Source organism: Rana temporaria, chromosome 2 (genome assembly GCF_905171775.1).
Source record: "Rana temporaria chromosome 2, aRanTem1.1, whole genome shotgun sequence".
Taxonomy (NCBI): Eukaryota; Metazoa; Chordata; class Amphibia; order Anura; family Ranidae; genus Rana; species Rana temporaria.
The window spans coordinates 435032779-435051641 of record NC_053490.1 but is presented as its reverse complement, the minus strand read 5'-3'; the positions used below and the strand labels follow the sequence as shown (position 1 = coordinate 435051641).

The following is an 18863-nucleotide window of genomic DNA, read 5'->3' as shown; positions in this document are numbered from 1 at the left end:
AAAACCGGACATTCACGCTCAACAAAAGTGAGGTTTAATTTACGGGACTATAGTAGACATAAACCCAACCACTAAAGTGACATTGGGGGTTATTTATTAAAACTGGGAGTGCAAAATCTGGTGCAGCTCTGCACAGACCCAATCAGCTTCCAGGTTTTATGGCCAAAGCTTCATTGATGAAGCTGATGTTAGAACCTGATTGGCTCCAATGCTCAGCGGCATGAGATTCTAAACTCTCCAGGTTTAGTAAATGATCCCCATTGACTCCTAAACATATTGATGCAATCCCCCCAAAAATATTCAATAAAAAAAAACAACAAAAAAATAGTTTTCATTCAAATAAAACCTAGTGAGCCTGCCATAAAGATCTTTGTTCGGACACATCCTATTACAGAGTGACAATGCTCTTTCCCTGACTCAAATGTTCTTCTTTGTTGTCACCCAGTCATATGTGCTTCTGCTGGAGACTATAAGCAGCTATGCTGACAAACATTGGGCAGGCATGTCCTGCTGTTGTCACCGTCCTGATCAGTGACATTCAGCCTCTGCTACAGTACATTCTTGTAGACAGGAAGTGGCTGCAAAGAGACTGCAGCAATCAGCAGCACTGAGTTAAAAAAATAAAATAAAAACAAGATATAAAAAAGATGCACTTATTAAAAAAAAAAAAACGTTTACAACAAACATAATACTTCTCTTACAATATGTTCCCACGTTTGAGGATTTGGACCCTGCAGAAACATATAAACTCCTAAAAAAAATGTAATGTCAAGGATAGGACTTAGGCAAGGATTTAAAATCTTTAAAACAAGCTTCTTTAGGTCTTGACGATTGGTTGATTTTTTAAATTTTTCAAAAAGTAAAAAAAAACTACAAAAAACTTGCCGTGCCCCTTACCAAATACCTTGGACTTTCAAAAGGGGTAATTTGGGGGTATTTGTACTGTCCTAGAATTTATATATATATTATAGTTTGTGGACTCTATAACTTTCCTACAGACTAAATAATGTACACTGATTTGGGTTATTTTTACCAAGGAAATGAAACAGAATACATTTTGATCCAAATTTCTGAAAAAAACTTATTTGCAAAATTTTATAACAGAAACATAGAATAACACGTGTTTTTTCATAATTTTCAGTCTTTTTTTGTTTATTTAGCAAAAAATAAAAGACCCAGTGGTGATTAAATACCACCAAAATAAAGCTCAACTTATAAAAATGTCTTGGGCACAGTGTTGCATGACCGCACAATTGTTATTCAAAGTGTGACAGAGCCAAAAGCTAAAAATTAGCCTGGGCAGATAGGGGGGTAAAAGTGCTGCTATTGAAGTAGTTTAAGAAAAGTATGGGATTTGAAAAAAAAAAAAAAAAACCTACATACTCATCTAGGTGAATGCAGCATTGATACGATGCTGAATCTATCCCTCGATGCCTCTAAGGTACATGTCCGCTGAAACTGGTCCGCGGACCAGTGTCAGCGGACAGATCCGATCGTGTGTACAGGCTAGCAGACAGATTTCCAGCGGACAAATGTTTCTTAGCATGCTAAGAAACATGTGCGCTGGAAAGCTGTCCGGCGGACATGTCGGCTGGTTAGTACACCTAACCAGCGGAGATATCTCCCGCATGCGTCGAAAGGATTCGACGCATGCGTGGAAGTATTTTACTTCCTGGTTTGGTGACATGGCGGCGTCAACGTCACCGCCAGGATTTCGGTTTGATGGTGTGTACAGCCATCAGACCGAAATCTCCAAACGGACATGTCCGATGAAAACGGTCCGGCAGGCCGTTTTCATCGGACTGTCCGCTCGTCTGTACGGGGCCTAAGACCAAGAACTGAGAGATAAAAGACCGCTGAATGCTCTGTTCTCAGTCTTCAGTGAGCAAAGAGCTGGTACAGTAATTGTCTCTCTGCTCTGCCCCTCCAGCACTCACTGGAGCACTGGGCTGTGGAAGAGGGGTGGGGGACAGCTGGCTTGGGCTCTCAGCAGCACACCGAGAGGCTGGGCCAGCTGTTGGCCAGGCATCTGAGCGGATCGTGACATCTGGGTGATGTCAGCCGACAGTGGACTTTAGCCTGCTGTCTGCTGAATACAGGTCACCGGAGTGCACTTTGGTGCACTCTGGTGACCTTGCTGGCTGGCTTGGGCTCTCAGCAGCACACTGAGAGGCTGAGCCAGCTGCTGGTCAAGCATCTGAGTGGATGCCGACATCTGGGTGACATCAGCCGACAGTGGACTTTAGCCCGCTGTCTGCTGAATACAGGTCACCGGAGTGCACTTCTCCTGCTTTGACCCTACTTTTCCTTTAACAGGGAAAGGAGGATTCCTATCCTTTAAGGCGTAAATCTTAATGACAACCCGCCTAATCCACTAGAGATGGTGGAACAAGATGCAGGAAAGCCCTTGTGGGAGCCCACAGCCAGGACAAACAGAGAATCAGAGGTTTAGATGGACACAATAGCCTGGAGAAACTTGCACTGGACATAGTACATCTAAACAATGTGAAGATATTTTGGATGCTTTGGAAAAGGGCAAAGAAAAGGCACAACCATATCCTGAATAAAAGGTTAAGTTCTCCCCTTTTTGTGTTTCTTTCTAAATGCCAACTTCCCTTTACACAATTATACACCATTAATGTACCTCTGTTGCAGAAAATAAAAAAAACCTCTATATTCTAGGATAGGCTTTACCTCCAATGTCTTCTATAGAAAAAGTTTTCATTACTTCCTGGCATTCGTCCTTTGGGGTGGAAAAAACGGTGGAAGGATGTACTTCAGCAGCTGACCTCATTAACACACACCCTGTACATGCCCACATCCTCCAGGAGATTGCTCTCACCCCCCTCTGTAGTTGTATGCAATCATTGTCGGTGAGCACCATCCTCCTTGAATACATAGATCGTTCATTTAGCAGAGTGTGCAGTAGCGATCACATAGCCTGGAGCAGGCCTCTAGGATCAGAAGTGTGTCCATGGAAGTCTGCTCACCTTACCATCTAATTTTACAATCTCCTTTAGATCTTCCATCAACTATGTAGTGCAAGGGCCTGCCTGATTTGATACAGAGTGATTGGATAGATGATATGTCCTCCTAGTAAATCTAAAGAAGACTGTACAGAGATTGTACCATAAGACTGTATAGTGTATGGCCACCTTTAGGCACCTAAAATGAATTGCGCTTTTGGTGCCATTATTTGTTAATGACACCCCAAAACGCGAAAGTAAAAGCACATTTTGTCATGTACAAATACGTGTAACAAACTGTGCAGTTAAAAACGTGCAACTGCAACACACCAAAATGCCCCACAAGCTACTTTGCCACATTCAATGCACGTAGGGCAGCCCATTGAAAACAATAGGCTTACCCTAAGCGTGTCACCAGAAAAACACACGCTCCAAGTACAAAAGATGTGAAGAAAATAAATTAGTGTGTTCACACAGGAACAATGACAGCTGAGTGTCTCTGCCCCCTCCATTCCATGTACTTGTATGAAGATAACCAAAACACTATACAACCCGATTGTACAATCTCTGTACAACGTCTTTCAAGCCTAGTACTCACTGACCGAATGTCAGGTGGCATCGGCTGGTTTTAATGGAAACTGGCCAACATTCAGTCCATGTGTACTGGAGTCGGTTTGACAGAAGCTGGCCATTCAGCCAGTCTTCTGTCGAAAGGGGTATGATCGGAAAAGGTCTACCGATCAGCGCTCCCCGTCAGAACACCGTAGCACAGCAGGGGAGATCGCAGTATCAACCTCAGATTGTTAGTACAGCAGCTCCGTCTTGAGCCGTCAGTTTTTTTCATTCAACTCGCTGGGTTGAATAAAAAAACACTAGTAGTGTGTACAAGGCTTTAGATTTATCAAAACTGCACCTGAACAATCCATTCAAATTGTATAAAATCAGACAGGCCCTTGTACTACATAGCTGATGGTAAAACTAAAGAAGATTGTACAATCAGATTGTATAGTGCATGGCCAACATAAAGGAAGAAGTAGGAAAGTAGGTGGAACTAAAAAAAAAAAAAGTGGTAGAATAATGAGGGAGGTGTGGTGATAAAGTAGGGCAGTACATGATGGAATATGAAGTGTTATGCATTGTCACGTGATGTTTCAGGAAGTGATGGGCTCAGATGCATTTTTTTTATTTTTGAACAGGAAGGTGACGATTGAAGGCTGAAAAAAGGTGGAGTGCATCTAAGAGTATCAGTGGGGGAACTAATTGCACAGACTGCTAAAATAACACCAGTCATTACATACTGTAGTTTTCCAAGATAGTAACCCATATATTTATCATAGAGATGGTTAATTGAGTATTTTTGCTATGACCAATTTTATCTGTATTGCAACGCCACCCCTGTACTATGAGCTGCTGTTGCAACAGCAGCTGTTTATTAATTAGTTTGCCCAGATGATAATCCATATAGTTATTATGTATAATATTGCTAGTGGGTGGATTAAGTTTGATACAATTTAGAATGTGTAATACTATTACTTGACAAAATCCATTGACTTTATAGGGACAAGAATACAGATATATAAAATTAAATTTCACCTTTATTGATACACTTTTAAAGCGGAGGTCCCGCGAAAAAAATATATTAAAAGCCAGCAGCTATAAATACTGCAGCTGCTGACTTCCAATAAATGGACACTTACCTGTCCAGCGTGCCCGTGATGTCGGCAGCAGAAGACGAGCAATCGCTCGTCTCTCTGCTTCCCCCGCCGCCATCCTCGGTGAGGGAATCAGGAAGTGAAGCCTTGGGGCTTCACTGCCGGTTCCCTAGTGCGCATACGAGAGTAGCACGGCGCTTTCCCAGTGGTCCCCGATGTCTCCTGGGACCAGTGTGTTTCCCAGAAGGCAGCGGGGGGGGGGGATGTGAAGTGGAGAAACTTCCGTGGGAGTCATTCCCGGAAGTTGGTGCAAATACCTGTATTATACAGGTATCTGCCCCCCCTCCCCTCTGAAAGGTGCCAAATGTGACACCGGAGGGGGGTGGGGTTCCGAAAAGTGGAAGTTCCATTTTTGGGTGGAACTCCGCTTTAAAAACACTGAACAGTGGACAATGACAATGCATAAAAGCACTGTTAGTAGGACATGGTACTGTATATAGTAAAGATGGGATAAGTTGGGACTTTATATAAAAGCACACTACTCAAAAATAGATATGCAAAAACATTGATTCCTATTGAATAACCATTAAATGATTGATAGAGATATAAAATCAATAACAATAGATAAAAACTTGATACTTCATGTATATATATTATTTCAACATGATTAGTATTGTATAATAATAGAGGTATTGATACCTAGCCTAGTAACATGATAAAATATTAAACATGCGTTATTTTTATAAAAGTTTGTATAATTGATAAATACATGATACTAAAGAACTTCAAACACGTGATTGCAGTGATGTAGCATATGACAGATGCTCTACGTGTTTCATGGGTATTCCCAATCATCAGGAGCAAATATAAAATAGATGCATCTATAATAAAAAGTAATGAAAATAAATGCAAAATAATCGAATGGTTGACACAGAGGGGACTAAAAGGAAGAGGGGGAACAAAAAATTCTCAAGCACTCTTACCTATGGGTAGATTTAATATACAAAAGATGGTGTTGGCAGTTGGAGGCACCATGGGAACAACCACTCCTGGGAGCTAAGGCAGCAATATCCACAGCCACATGATGACACAAACAGCAGTGTATGAAGCGTATGCAAAAGTGTGGTCCCCAATGGGCAATAGTAATATTGGTAAATACTGTGTTAGAATTGCCAGGCAGTTTCTGTAAAACAAACAATGTGCAAGTATATAGAACTGCAACATTGGCAGAGGATAAATGCAGCCCAAAGGGCATATAGTGGTGTTGGAAAACCCAGTGGAAAGTAAAATGAACCTACCCATTCATTGCCTCATATAAAGTCCCACTTACCTTTCCCCTGTTTCATGGTACTCTATATACTGTTCCATATTCCTATTCCAACTGGCTTAGTGTAGCATACAGCTTTTCCTGCTATAGATGACTTGACATGTTTCACAGAAACTGCTTCTTCAGATTTGGTAAAGAGTCAGATACATCTGTGGCTTGAAAAAATATGGCACCCGGATGCTCTCTGGTAGGAATAAAGGGCAGAACTTTCTCTATCATCTTTCTCTACCATTTCCAATGACCACATTTTTAATTGGGTATTGAGGACGCTCTATGGACCTTCCCAGTGATGGATTTACATAAGATGAACTATGGACCTTTGTTGGCACCTGATCGAGTAATATAATGCTGCAAACTACATACTTACCATTAATACTTGGACAAGTACAGCACTTACCCATTGAGTGAGCTTTGAGATTCGGACCCTAGATTGACCCAGGTCTATACAAATAATTCTATAAGCGGCACCTTATCTGGTTGTGTGCCGTGATTTATGGGTGGATCCTTTCCCCCTATATTTGCCTTGCCATATTCTTCCAAACCACAGATCTGATTCTTCACACATTTTAGCTATCCACCACCCAAAAAAGCTCCTGAAGGAGTAGTTTACACAAAACATGTCAACCCATCTATAGTAGGAAAAACGATATGTTACCATAAGCCAGTCGGCATAGGAATATGTAATCGTATATACAGTACCATGTCCGACTACTGTTTTTAAGGGCTGGTTCACGACAGAAAAACACTCCAGATCCGTTCTGGATGTGTTTCCGGATGCATTGCAGGTGCGTTTTTTCTTCCCTTTTCCTGTTTTTTTCCCCACTGTATGTTTGATTCGTTCTAGCGTATTCCAATGCGTTTTACAGCGTTCCAGTACAGGACAAATGCAGCATGTTCTACTTTTTTTTTTCTGGAACTGACTGCACTAGTGTGAGCTATGCAAAAGAAAACCTGAAGTGGACTGCATGTGGTGTGAATTGGCCCTAAAAACGTATCAATAAAAGTGGAATTTAATTTTATCAATCTGTATTCTTGTGCCTATAAAGTCCAGGTTTTTGTCAAGTATTGCTCAAAAGTGGGACGCAATGCATATTATAAATTCTATCTGGGTCTTCGCATTACCACCTGGCAATGACCCATTGGCTATCCTTATAACATGGAATAATTTAAGAATGTATTTTACCCTTTTTTCAATGCCACCCCTATACTATGGAGTAGTGTTACAAAAGCAGCTAGGTATCTGAATGAATGAATTTTTTTTGTTCACAAGAAGATCTGAATGAATAATTTACTTCAAGAATAAGTCTTAATTTTAGTATTTTAATAGGGATGTTTAGGGGATACCTTTGGATATTATATTCATTGAGTATGGACTCTTCCCACACCCATTTGATGGCTGGCTACATTTTACATATTCATTTTAGTGTGATTGAGAACTAGGGTTAATTACCAGATTTTCTTAGAATTTCCCATTACAGTGTGGTTTGCCATTTACTGGGTCCAATTCTGTGCATTAATTGGTTCGGGTATCTGTGCAATTAGTTCCTAAAGATGAGAATCTATACATATATAAATCCTGTATAATAATTTATTATTTTTTGTTGAGTTTACTTAGTGAATTACTTTTGATGTCATTTATGCTGATCTCAAACCTTTTTGATAATGAAAACTAACAAGGGTTTGTTTGATGGTGGCCGGATGTTTCCCAAAATGTGCTTTAGGACAACCAGGGTTAATTATCTGGTGTTCCTTGGTAAATCTATCACAGTGGGGAGTGTCATTTCAATGGCCCCGGATATATACATTTGTTTTATTTTAATATGTATCAACTCCTAAAGAGGGAGCAATATATGCTCCAAAACATTTGTTTAGCTAACATTATTGTGATTGAGCTGGATGGGCAGTCACCAGCTCTCTGCGCTGGGAGCTGTGAGAACCAAGTGATCAGCAGTGTTTGATCACTCGGGTTCTCAGTATTAGAGGCGGCGCAAGACCGATGCTGAAAGTATGATTCTGAAAAAAAAATCCCATACTTCTCTTTTACTGGAGACAGAAAAAACAGCCAGGTTCTAATCCACAGGTGTCAAACACAAGGCCGTGGGCCGAACTTGGCACTCCAGGCAAGGGCGGATCCAGAGTCTAATCTCAGGAGGGGCACTGCCAGAAAATAAGGTGTTGCTTACAGAACTCAATTAGGTGTCCAGTGTGTCCGCTGCAATGTTGCAGTACCGCTAAAAAATAAATGATCGCCGCCATTACTAGTAAAAAATATTTAAATATAAATGCCATAAATCTATCCCATAGTTTGTAGACGATTGGACATGGTACAAGAGATGGTCAGAGACTGCAGACATGGTACAAGAGATGGTCAGAGACTGCAGACATGGTACAAGGGATGGTCAGAGACTGCAGACATGGTACAAGGGATGGTCATGGTACAAGGGATGGTCAGAGACTGGAGACATGGTACAAGAGATGGTCAGAGAGTGAAGACATGGTACAAGAGATAAATGCAGCCCCATCAGTGCCCATCATTGCAGCCTCACTGTACATATGAATGCAGCCCCACTTTTGTATATAAATGCAGCCCCACTTTTGTATATAAATGCAGCCCCACTGTATATATAAATTCAGTCCCACTGTATATATAAATTCAGTCCCACTTTTGTATATAAATGCAGTCCCACATTTGTATATAAATTCAGTCCCACTGTATATATAAATGCAGTCCCACTTTTGTATATAAATGCAGTCCCACTGTGTATATAAATGCAGTCCCACTTTTGTATATAAAGGCAGCCCCACTTTTGTCTATTAATGCAGCCCCACTTTTGTCTATTAATGCAGCCCCACTTTTGTCTATTAATGCAGCCCCACTTTTGTCTATTAATGCAGCCCCACTTTTGTCTATTAATGCAGCCCCACTTTTGTCTATTAACCACTTCGTTACTGGCCCATAGTCAAATGACGTCCTGTTTTTAAAGATGGATATCTCAGTAACGGCAGCAGCTGCTGCCACAACTGAGGTATCCATCTTTAGTGCCGACGGTCCTGTACACGATAACGGCGGTCTCCGCGGCGAATTCGCCGCGAGATCGCCGTTATCGGTGGCGGGAGAGGGGCCCTCCCGCCGCTGTTCCGCGCCCTCCGCCGCTTACCGGAGCCGTCGGTAGCGGCGGAGGGGATCGCGACCATCCGGCAGCTGAGCGGGGACGAGACTGAAGGAAAAATCTCCTTCGCCCGTCCCCCATAGCTCTGCTGGGCGGAAGTGACGTCAAAACGTCAGTCCCGCCCAGCCTCTTAAAGAGACATTTTTTTTTTTGTCATTTGAAAAAATGACATTTCCAAATTTTTTTTGCATTTAAGCCCAAATATGAGATCTGAGGTCTTTTTGACCCCAGATCTCATATTTAAGAGGACCTGTCATGCTTTTTTCTATTACAAGGGATGTTTACATTCCTTGTAATAGGAATAAAAGTGATCATTTTTTTATTTTTTTTTATTTCAGTGTTAAAAATTGTAAAATAATTAAAAATAAATGCGAAAAGCAAAAAAAAATTTTTTTAAAGCGCCCCGTCCCGACGAGCTCGCGCGTAGAAGCGAACGTATACGCGAGTAGCACCGACATATGAAACCGGTATTCAAACCACACAAGTGAGGTATCGCCGCGATCGTTAGAGCGAGAGCAATAATTTTAGCCTTAGGCCTACTCTGTAACTCAAAAAATGCAGCCTGTAGAATTTTTTAAACGTCGCCTATCAAGATTTTTAAGGGTAAAAGTTTGACGCCATGCCACGAGCGGGCGCAATTTTTAAGCGTGACATGTTGGGTATCATTTTACTCGGCGTAACATTATCTTTCACAATATATAAAAAAATTGGGCCAAATTTATTGTTGTGTTATTTTTTAATTTAAAAAGTGAATTTTTTCCAAAAAAAGTGCGCTTGTAAGACCGCTGCGCAAATACGGTGTGACAAAAAGTATTGCAATGACTGCCATTTTATTCTCTAGGGTGTTAGAAAAAAATATATATATAATGTTTGGGGGTTTTAAGTAATATTCTAGCAAAAAAAACTGTTTTAGTCTCGTAAACACTGAATCTGAAAAACAGGCTCGGTAACGAAGTGGTTAACCACTTAAGGACCAGCCCATGTACATATACGTCCACAATATGGCACGTACAGGCACATGGGCGTATGGGTACGTCCTCGCCTATTAGCGGGTGGGGGGTCCGATCGGGACCCCCCCCGCTACATGCGGAGGTCGGGTCCGCTCGGGGAGCGATCCGGGACCACGGCGCGGCTATTTGTTTATAGCCGCTCCGTCGCGATCGCTCCCCGGAGCTGAAGAACGAGGAGAGCCGTGTGTAAACACGGCTTCCCCGTCCTTCACTATGGCGGCGCATCGATCGCGTCATTCCCTTTATAGGGAAGACACGATCGATGACGTCATTCCTACAGCCACACCCCCAAACAGTTGTAAACACATACTAGGTGCACCCTAACTCCTACAGCGCCCCCTGTGGTTAACTCCCAAACTGCAACTGTCATTTTCACAATAAAGAATGCAATTTAAATGCATTTTTTGCTGTGAAAATGACAATGGTCCCAAAAATGTGTCAAAATTGTCCGAAGCGTCCGCCATAATGTCGCAGTCACGAAAAAAATTGCTGATCGCCGCCATTAGTAGTAAAAAAAAAAATAAAAAAAAAAATGCAATAAAACTATCCCCTATTTTGTAAACACTATAAATTTTGCGCAAACCAATCGATAAACGCTTATTGCGATTTTTTTTACTAAAAATAGGTAGAAGAATACGTATCGGCCTAAACTGAGGAAAAAAAATGTTTTTATATGTTTTTGGGGGATATTTATTACAGCAAAAAGTAAAAAATATTGCTTTTTTTTCAAAATTGTCGCTCTATTTTTGTTTATAGCGCAAAAACTAAAAACCGCAGATGTGATCAAATACCACCAAAAGAAAGCTCTATTTGTGGGGAAAAAAGGACGCCAATTTTGTTTGGGAGCCACGTCGCACGACCGCGCAATTGTCTGTTAAAGCGACGCAGTCCCGAACTGTAAAAACCCCTTGGGTCTTTAGGCTGCATATTGGTCCGGGGCTTAAGTGGTTAATGCAGCCCCACTTTTGTCTATTAATGCAGCCCCACTTTTGTCTATTAATGCAGCCCCACTTTTGTCTATTAATGCAGCCCCACTTGTGTCTATTAATGCAGCCCCACTTTTGTCTATTAATGCAGCCCCACTTTTGTCTATTAATGCAGCCCCACTTTTGTCTATTAATGCAGCCCCACTTCTGTCTATTAATGCAGCCCCACTTCTGTCTATTAATGCAGCCCCACTTGTGTCTATTAATGCAGCCCCACTTGTGTATATTAATGCAGTCCCACTTGTGTATATTAATGCAGCCCCACTTGTGTCTATGAATGCAGCCCCACTTTTGTCTATGAATGCAGCCCCACTTTGTATATGAATGCAGCCCCACTTTGTATATGAATGCAGCCCCACTTTTGTATATGAATGAAGCCCCACTGTGCATGGCATTCACCATTGCATTGCCTCGATCACACAGCAGGTATCTCCTCTCCCGACGTGTGTCATGGAACAAACAGGAGCTGTAGGTCTGTGTTCGGCAGGGCAGTGTGCTCTAGCAAGGTCCCCCCCTAGACGGGCTTGTGTGATAGACAAAACACTGATTAAGTGTTCCATCTACTATCACACAAGCAGGTCTAGCACAGGCAGCACAGCGGAACACAGACCCAGCTCTCACACACTGCGAGAGATGCCCGGTGTCATACACGCAGGAAAGAGGGGGAGCGCTGCAGTCAGCTACAGCTCAAAGCAGCCTCAGGATAGGCAGCCTACCGGGCTGGGCCAGTCCGGCCCTGGTGATGAGAGAGAGATAGAGACTCGGCAGTGGCAGCTGCAGGCACCGCAAAGCAGTTTTAAAAACAAAATGATAAAAAAATAAAAAGTTTAAAAGCCAATGTAACATGATTGTCTCGGGGGGGGGGGGGAATTGCCCTGTTGCCCCCCCCCCCCTGGATCCACCGGTGCCTCCAGGCCATTTCATGTGGCCCTCACATCTCTCCTGACCCCTACTTTCTGCTTTCAAGCAATGTATCTAGCTTCTTCCCAGCAGCAGCATAAGGAAAGGGGGGTGCACTGTGATGTAAGGGAGAGCGGCGGACTCAATTTCTGATGGTGGGGGTGGCTCTTGACATCTAATGTAAGGGGAGGGATGCGCTGGACATCTAATCTTTTAAAGAGATTTAGTGGATTCTCCTTGTTCACAGCCCTCTGCAATATGTATTAATATTATCTCTGTTACAGACCCACAGTGCTCATACTAAAGAAAAGTCCAGCCAACCTATTTCTAGTTTTGGATGGAGTGAGGAAAGGTAAGAACCTTGGTCAGAGTATTTAATGGCAGTAATTTTCCCTGCTGGGAGGTTTTATACTCACCATCACAAACTGCTTTAGCCACAGTTATCCCATAGCCAAGAGCAGGATTTGGACATTTAACATGGTAAAGTTCAGTTTTGTTTGTATATGGCAATATACAAATTCTAACGATCAAACGGTGGAACAGCCGCTATGATCATTCTAATGGTGTAGGGAATCGCTGGCTGAAAAAGCTGATATCTGAATGATGTCTATAGCTGCAGGCATCAGATATCCCCGCACAAATTCAAGGACGTCATATGACGGCCTGAGGGCGGGAAGTGGTTAATTTTCTTTCAACATTTTCCAAAAATTTGTAGAAAAAAAATTACATGTTCAAAAGATTCATTATGCCTCAGATTATACGTTGGGGTGTTTTCTTTCCAAAATGGGTTAATTTTTGGGGCGTTTCCATTGTCCTGGTGCTCCAGGGCCTTCAAAAGTGCAAGAGGTAAGAAAATTAGATGTGTCATTTATGCTCCAGAATGCCTGATGGTGCTTTCTGCTTGTTGGGCCTCTGTATGTGGCCACACTGTGTGAAAGTCTCACACATGTGGTATCGTCATACTTTGGAGTAATAGCAGAATTAGTTTTGGGTGTAATTTGTGGTATGCATAGGCTGTGTGTGAGAAATAACCTGCTAATACTAGTAAGATTTGTGGTAAATATACAGTGCCTTGTGAAAGTATTTGGCCCCCTTGAACTTTGCAACCTTTTGCCACATTTCAGGCTTCAAACAAAGATATTAAACACATTTTTTTTGAAGAATCAACAAGTGGAACACAATCATGAAGTGGAACGAAATTTATTGGATATTTAAACTTTAACAAATAAAAAAACTGAAAAATTGGGCATGCAAAATTATTCAGCCCCCTTAAGTTAATACTTTGTAGCGCCACCTTTTGCTGCGATTACAGCTGTAAGTCGCTTAGGGTATGTCTATCGGTTTTGCACATCGAGAGACTGACATTTTTGCCCATTCCTCCTTGCAAAACCGCTCAAGCTCAGTGAAGTTGGATGGAGAGCGTTTGTGAACAGCAGTTTTCAGTTCTTTCCACAGATTCTCGATTGGATTCAGGTCTGGACTTTGACTTGGCCATTCTAACACCTGGATATGTTTATTTGTGAACCATTCCATTGTAGATTTTGCTTTATGTTTTGGAACATTGTCTTGTTGGAAGACAAATCTTCGTCCCATCTCAGGTCTTTTGCAGACTCCATCAGGTTTTCTTCCAGAATGGTCCTGTATTTGGCTCCATCCATCTTCCCATAAATTTTAACCATCTTCCCTTTCCCTGCTGAAGAAAAGCAGGCCCAAACCATGATGCTGCCACCACCATGTTTGACAGTGGGGATGGTGTGTTCAGGGTGATGAGCTGTGTTGCTTTTATGCCAAACATAACGTTTTGTATTGTTGCCAAAAAGTTTGATTTTGGTTTCATCTGACCAGAGCACCTTCTTCCACATGTTTGGTGTGTCTCCCAGGTGGCTTGTGGCAAACTTTAAACAACACTTTTTATGGATATCTTTAGGAAATGGCTTTCTTCTTGCCACTTTTCCATAAAGGCCGGATTTGTGCAGTATACGACTGATTGTTGTCCTATGAACAGAGTCTCCCACCTCAGCTGTAGATCTCTGCAGTTCATCCAGAGTGATCATGGGCCTCTTGGCTGCATCTCTGATCAGTCTTCTCCTTGTATGAGCTGAAAGTTTAGAGGGAAGGCCAGGTCTTCATAGATTTGCAGTGGTCTGATACTCCTTCCATTTCAATATTATCGCTTGCACAGTGCTCCTTGGGATGTTTAAAGCTTGGGGAAATTTTTTGTATCCAAATCCGGCTTTAAAATTCTCCACAACAGTATCTCAGACCTGCCTGGTGTGTTCCTTGTTCTTCATGATGCTCTCTGTGCTTTAAATGGACCTCTGAGACCGTCATAGTGCAGGTGCATTTATACGGAGACTTGATTACACACAGGTGGATTCTATTTATCATCATCAGTCATTTAGGTCAACATTGGATCATTCAGAGATCCTCACTAAACTTCTGGAGAGAGTTTGCTGCACTGAAAGTAAAGGGGCTGAATAATTTTGCAAACCCAATTTTTCAGTTTTTTATTTGTTAAAAAAGTTTGAAATATCCAATGAATTTCGTTACAAATCTTGATTGTGTCCCACTTGTTGATTCTTCAAAAAAAAAAATTACAGTTTTATATCTATGTTTGAAGCCTGAAATGTGGCAAAAGGTCGCAAAGTTCAAGGGGGCCGAATACTTTCGCAAGGCACTGTAATGGCCAGAATATGAACTATGAAACAGATGAAACCGAATACAGAAACCAATCAGTATTATTTTTGATGTTCCTATAGTAAGCCAAAATACAATTGGTAGTGTACCACACAATCTTTGATACACTGAACAAGCCTAAAGAAGCTGGAAAACTGCTCTCCTTACATTTGAAACAGTGCCCAATGACCGGTGCTTGTTTAAATTCAACATATCTGCATCTAAATAAAATAATGGGTTACAGTCAATGAAGAGAAAAAATCCTAAAGAATAATAAACACACTGACCATTTTTTAAAATGTTTATTAAGAGCTTTTTTGTCAACCAAATACAATGTTTAAAAATAGCACATGACAAATATTCTTGTCAGGGAAAAATAAAATAAAAAATCAACATGTAATGGAAAAAATAGTAAAGACACACAGAAGCAAAACACTCATGCTACACAGGTGACACACACCACAACACCTTAGGGGAAAAAAACATTACTTTACAACAATAGCAAGACAACCCAAGCAAATATAATAGATTAATGGAGTAGGACTGTCATAGGATACAAGACATTTTCTGGATATTACCTACTGTGGGCCATATTGCAGAACTAACCTGTCCAGAAGTCTTGGCTCATTACCAGGACACTAGAATTTTCATTAATAATGAGGCACAAAGCAAAACCTCAGCAACTAGCCAAGATTGCTAGCAGATCTTTGCCATGGTTACCGCACACGTCTATGCCATTTGCACATTATTAAATAAATCATACAGGATAGATACCCACTCAAAACTTTTTTTTATTTTCATTTCCAGATAGGATTAGGCAGGTCACCCGCCGAATCATTTCCAAGCTTTACACATCACTTAGGTGGGTCATTACGAAAAGGTCTCGCTTGTAATACCATTGGGTTCTCTATTTTACATTACCAAGAACACAGACGCAGGAGTGAGACAGCTCTGTCTGGTTTAGGTAATAGCAGAGCGGAAGTTCACTACATGGCATCCATCTGAAACTTAAATATCAAATTTGTGTGAACCTTGCTTTTAAATGGCTATAAACACCACAACTTGATAAATAAATATGCCTGCCTATTGTGTATTGATAAAGGTGTGTATAAAATATTGAATGTCCTATTTATTTTGCACGGAAAATGTTCTATACTCCCAACAATGTTTGTTTAGCCTGTACACTGAACTACAAAGACATCTATCCACAAAAAAAAGAAAGAAAGAAAAAGAAAAAACACACACACACACTACTTTTCCCATTACCTTTAAAACGGCTCTAATAAAACTATTTATGCACACAGATAACTCAGCTCAAACAAAGTTCACTACATAAAATAATATATCACACTCATCGTGTAGCGGTTATCTCCTTTTATCAGCACTGCTAGGCTAGTACTGTGGAAAAGACCAGAGCTACTAGTTCATATCAACTAGTACACAATCCCACCCCATCCACATTAACAGGCTTTTCTGAAAGCCAGCTTGGCACCTGATCCCATTTCAACGTAGCAAAACCTTCCTATAGTCTTTGCACCAGAGGATTTAGCCAGTTCCCTTATCAAGGTCTATTCTTTTCACTAAAGATCTGTGTGGCTGGTCCCCTAAATAAAAAGGGTTAAATGGAGAAAATGGTTTGGGCCAAGAAGAACATAGCCAGGACCATGTGGTTGATTTCTGCCTGCATCTCTAGAGACTGATCTTATAAAGAATTAGGGAAAAGGATGACATCAGGACCTACAGAAGACTTTTAGGATTTTCAGATGTCAGGTCTTGGCTGGGAATGACAGAAACTGCTGAAAGCTTTGGCTGCCAGGGAAACCTGCCGAGAACATCTGTGTAACCTGGTGTGTATATCCATGAAGATCGGTCAAGCAATGGAATAGCATTGTTGTACACTTTATGGAACACGATCATGCTTCATCTCTGAATTTTTTTTTTTTTAGTGGCCACACCCACACACTTAAATTGGCTTCTTTAAAAGAAAAAGGGGGTAAAACAAAGAATGCATTAAAGGCAAAAAATATGCTCTCATTGAACCAAAACGTATAGGAAAGATTTTTTTACGTGGGAACCAGGAATTGGGACAATTAAATCATGGCTGACCTCCTGCTTAAACTTTTGCAAGAAGTCTAATTGGAGAAATATTATTCCATCTTAGAGTAAGTCTAAAATAAAAAATAAAAGTACAATAAAAAAAAAATAAAGAAAAATGATGAGTCCGCTATCCTGCCTGTAGGAAGGAATGAAAGTCTAAAATATCTGTGGGGCATGTAAAAATAACAATACTAGTGAAGAATAAAGCTAAAGAAGGTACCCGTGCCAGTGGCAGGAGAAAAGAAAATTATGAAGGCAGACACTACGAGCCTATAAGGACTTTACACCTTTGACTCGAGGTACACTGAATATCGATCAAGCAATGGAAAAGTATTGTTGTACACTTCATGGAACAAGATCATGCTTCATGTCTGAATTTATTTGTGGCCACACCTACACACCTCCCCAAAACAGACTAGCTCCTACAAAAAATAAGGGGTAAAATAAAGCATGAATAAAAAGGTAAACAAAAAAGGATGCCCTCACTGCACCAAAACTTAAAGAAAAGAAAAAAAAAAGAACACCAGCTATGTGGTACATAGAGGAAGGAGGACAATGAAAACATGGCTGACGACCTGCTTAAACTTTTGCAAGGTGTTTCTGATGTGAAAGGACTGGTCTATAAAATATTTTGCAAAACATTATTTTGCCTTAAATTAAGTCTAAAAGTAAAAAAAAAAAAAAAAAAAAAAAAAAATGATGATGTGTCTGCTAACCAGTTCCTAAGAAAGAAAAAGTCTCAATGCCTGCGGGGTCTGTAAAATAACATAGGCATTACTAGAGAAGAAATAAAGCTAGAAAAGGGATCTGATCCACTGGCAGGAATTAAAAAAAAAAAAAAAAAAGGTGAAGGCTGCCACTACCAGCCTTTAAAGACTGTGCACCCCTGCTGATCAATCAGACTCAACGTACATTGACACTCCTATCCGCACACCCTCATCTAGCCCAAATTACAGCAAGCTCCTGTGCTGAGGGTGCAAGAGCAGAACGTTTGCTTTTGCTCTAGTTTATTTCAGATGGCGGGTTTGAGTCTGGGGGAGCATTTGTGTGCTTTGACACGGGACAGTTGAATTGTTAAACCAGGACTAACAACCTCTTGCCCCAATGGGTCACACACTGGATATTCTGCTCTTTTTTTCTTGCACACAAGGATTCCTTCCTTTTGACATGTGGCTGCTTCACCCCACTTTGGCCCACTTGAGAAATGCAGGGATGTCTCGCACAGGGACGTGCCTGGTCAGGGCCTTGACTCTGAGGTTACGGTCATCAGTTAGCAGGACAACTTCTCTTCTCAGGCGTATTGGATCATCTGAAAAGAGGACAGAGAGCAAGATGAAAACATAGGACAAGAAAATGAAGAAGGGCATATGAGGTACCAGACTCAGCAGCCAAAGGAAATATGCAACAGCTTAGCAGCAAGTTCTCACAGAGAAGGAACGTGGGAGCGGAGGTCGACTGTGAAGAGGAGGGGGAAGCCTGTCACTATCTGACACTGGTAACCATCCACTGTGTTACAAACCAGAGGCCAGAACTTGTATAAACAAGGACAGCTGTGGCAGGTTAATCCTATGACAGATGTTCTTGGGCAGCCCATGATGTCACTTTAATCTGCCACAATAGGACAAGGATTAAGTGGCACCCTCAAGGTGTTTATAACAGCATATTAGGTCCAAGGACCAATAGGTAAGCATATGTTGCTAAACTATATTCATTGAGTTGTTACCTTTTTTTGATGGCATGAATTCTTTTGCACTGTCCTTGCAGTAATGCAGACAACAAGACAAGATCAAATCATCATTGTTTCCCTGGAAAATAAATACATATTAGAAATTAAAAACACTTCCAGTTTATTGTATTCAATTTCAAACCACCAACATCACAAACCTTGCCCCGTTATGTCCCTTTCACATTCACCAATGCACACACCAAGGCTAAATGTATTACTAGTCAAATACCTGAAGTTCGTGGTTGAGGGAGAAAAAAGGAAGAATCTTGATAAAGCCTGCATAAGCTTGAGCAGAAAATACAGATTCCGCAGAATTTAAGGTTTTGCTGTAGGGACTGAACCAAGGAGCCTAT

General features: G+C 41.2%; 1 protein-coding gene across 1 annotated transcript in view; it reads right to left on the bottom strand.

Moving 5' to 3' along the window:
- Positions 1–14974: 14974 nt before the first annotated feature.
- Positions 14975–18863, bottom strand: part of SMG6 (SMG6 nonsense mediated mRNA decay factor) — a 359235-nt gene continuing 355346 nt past the window's right edge. Inside the window, exons 18-19 of the mRNA XM_040338357.1 lie at positions 18508–18589; positions 14975–18093 (exon numbers count right to left, since the gene is read on the bottom strand). Coding sequence (XP_040194291.1) covers positions 17963–18093; positions 18508–18589 — 213 coding nt within the window. The 3' untranslated portion in view covers positions 14975–17962. The remainder of the gene's footprint in view (positions 18094–18507; positions 18590–18863) is intronic.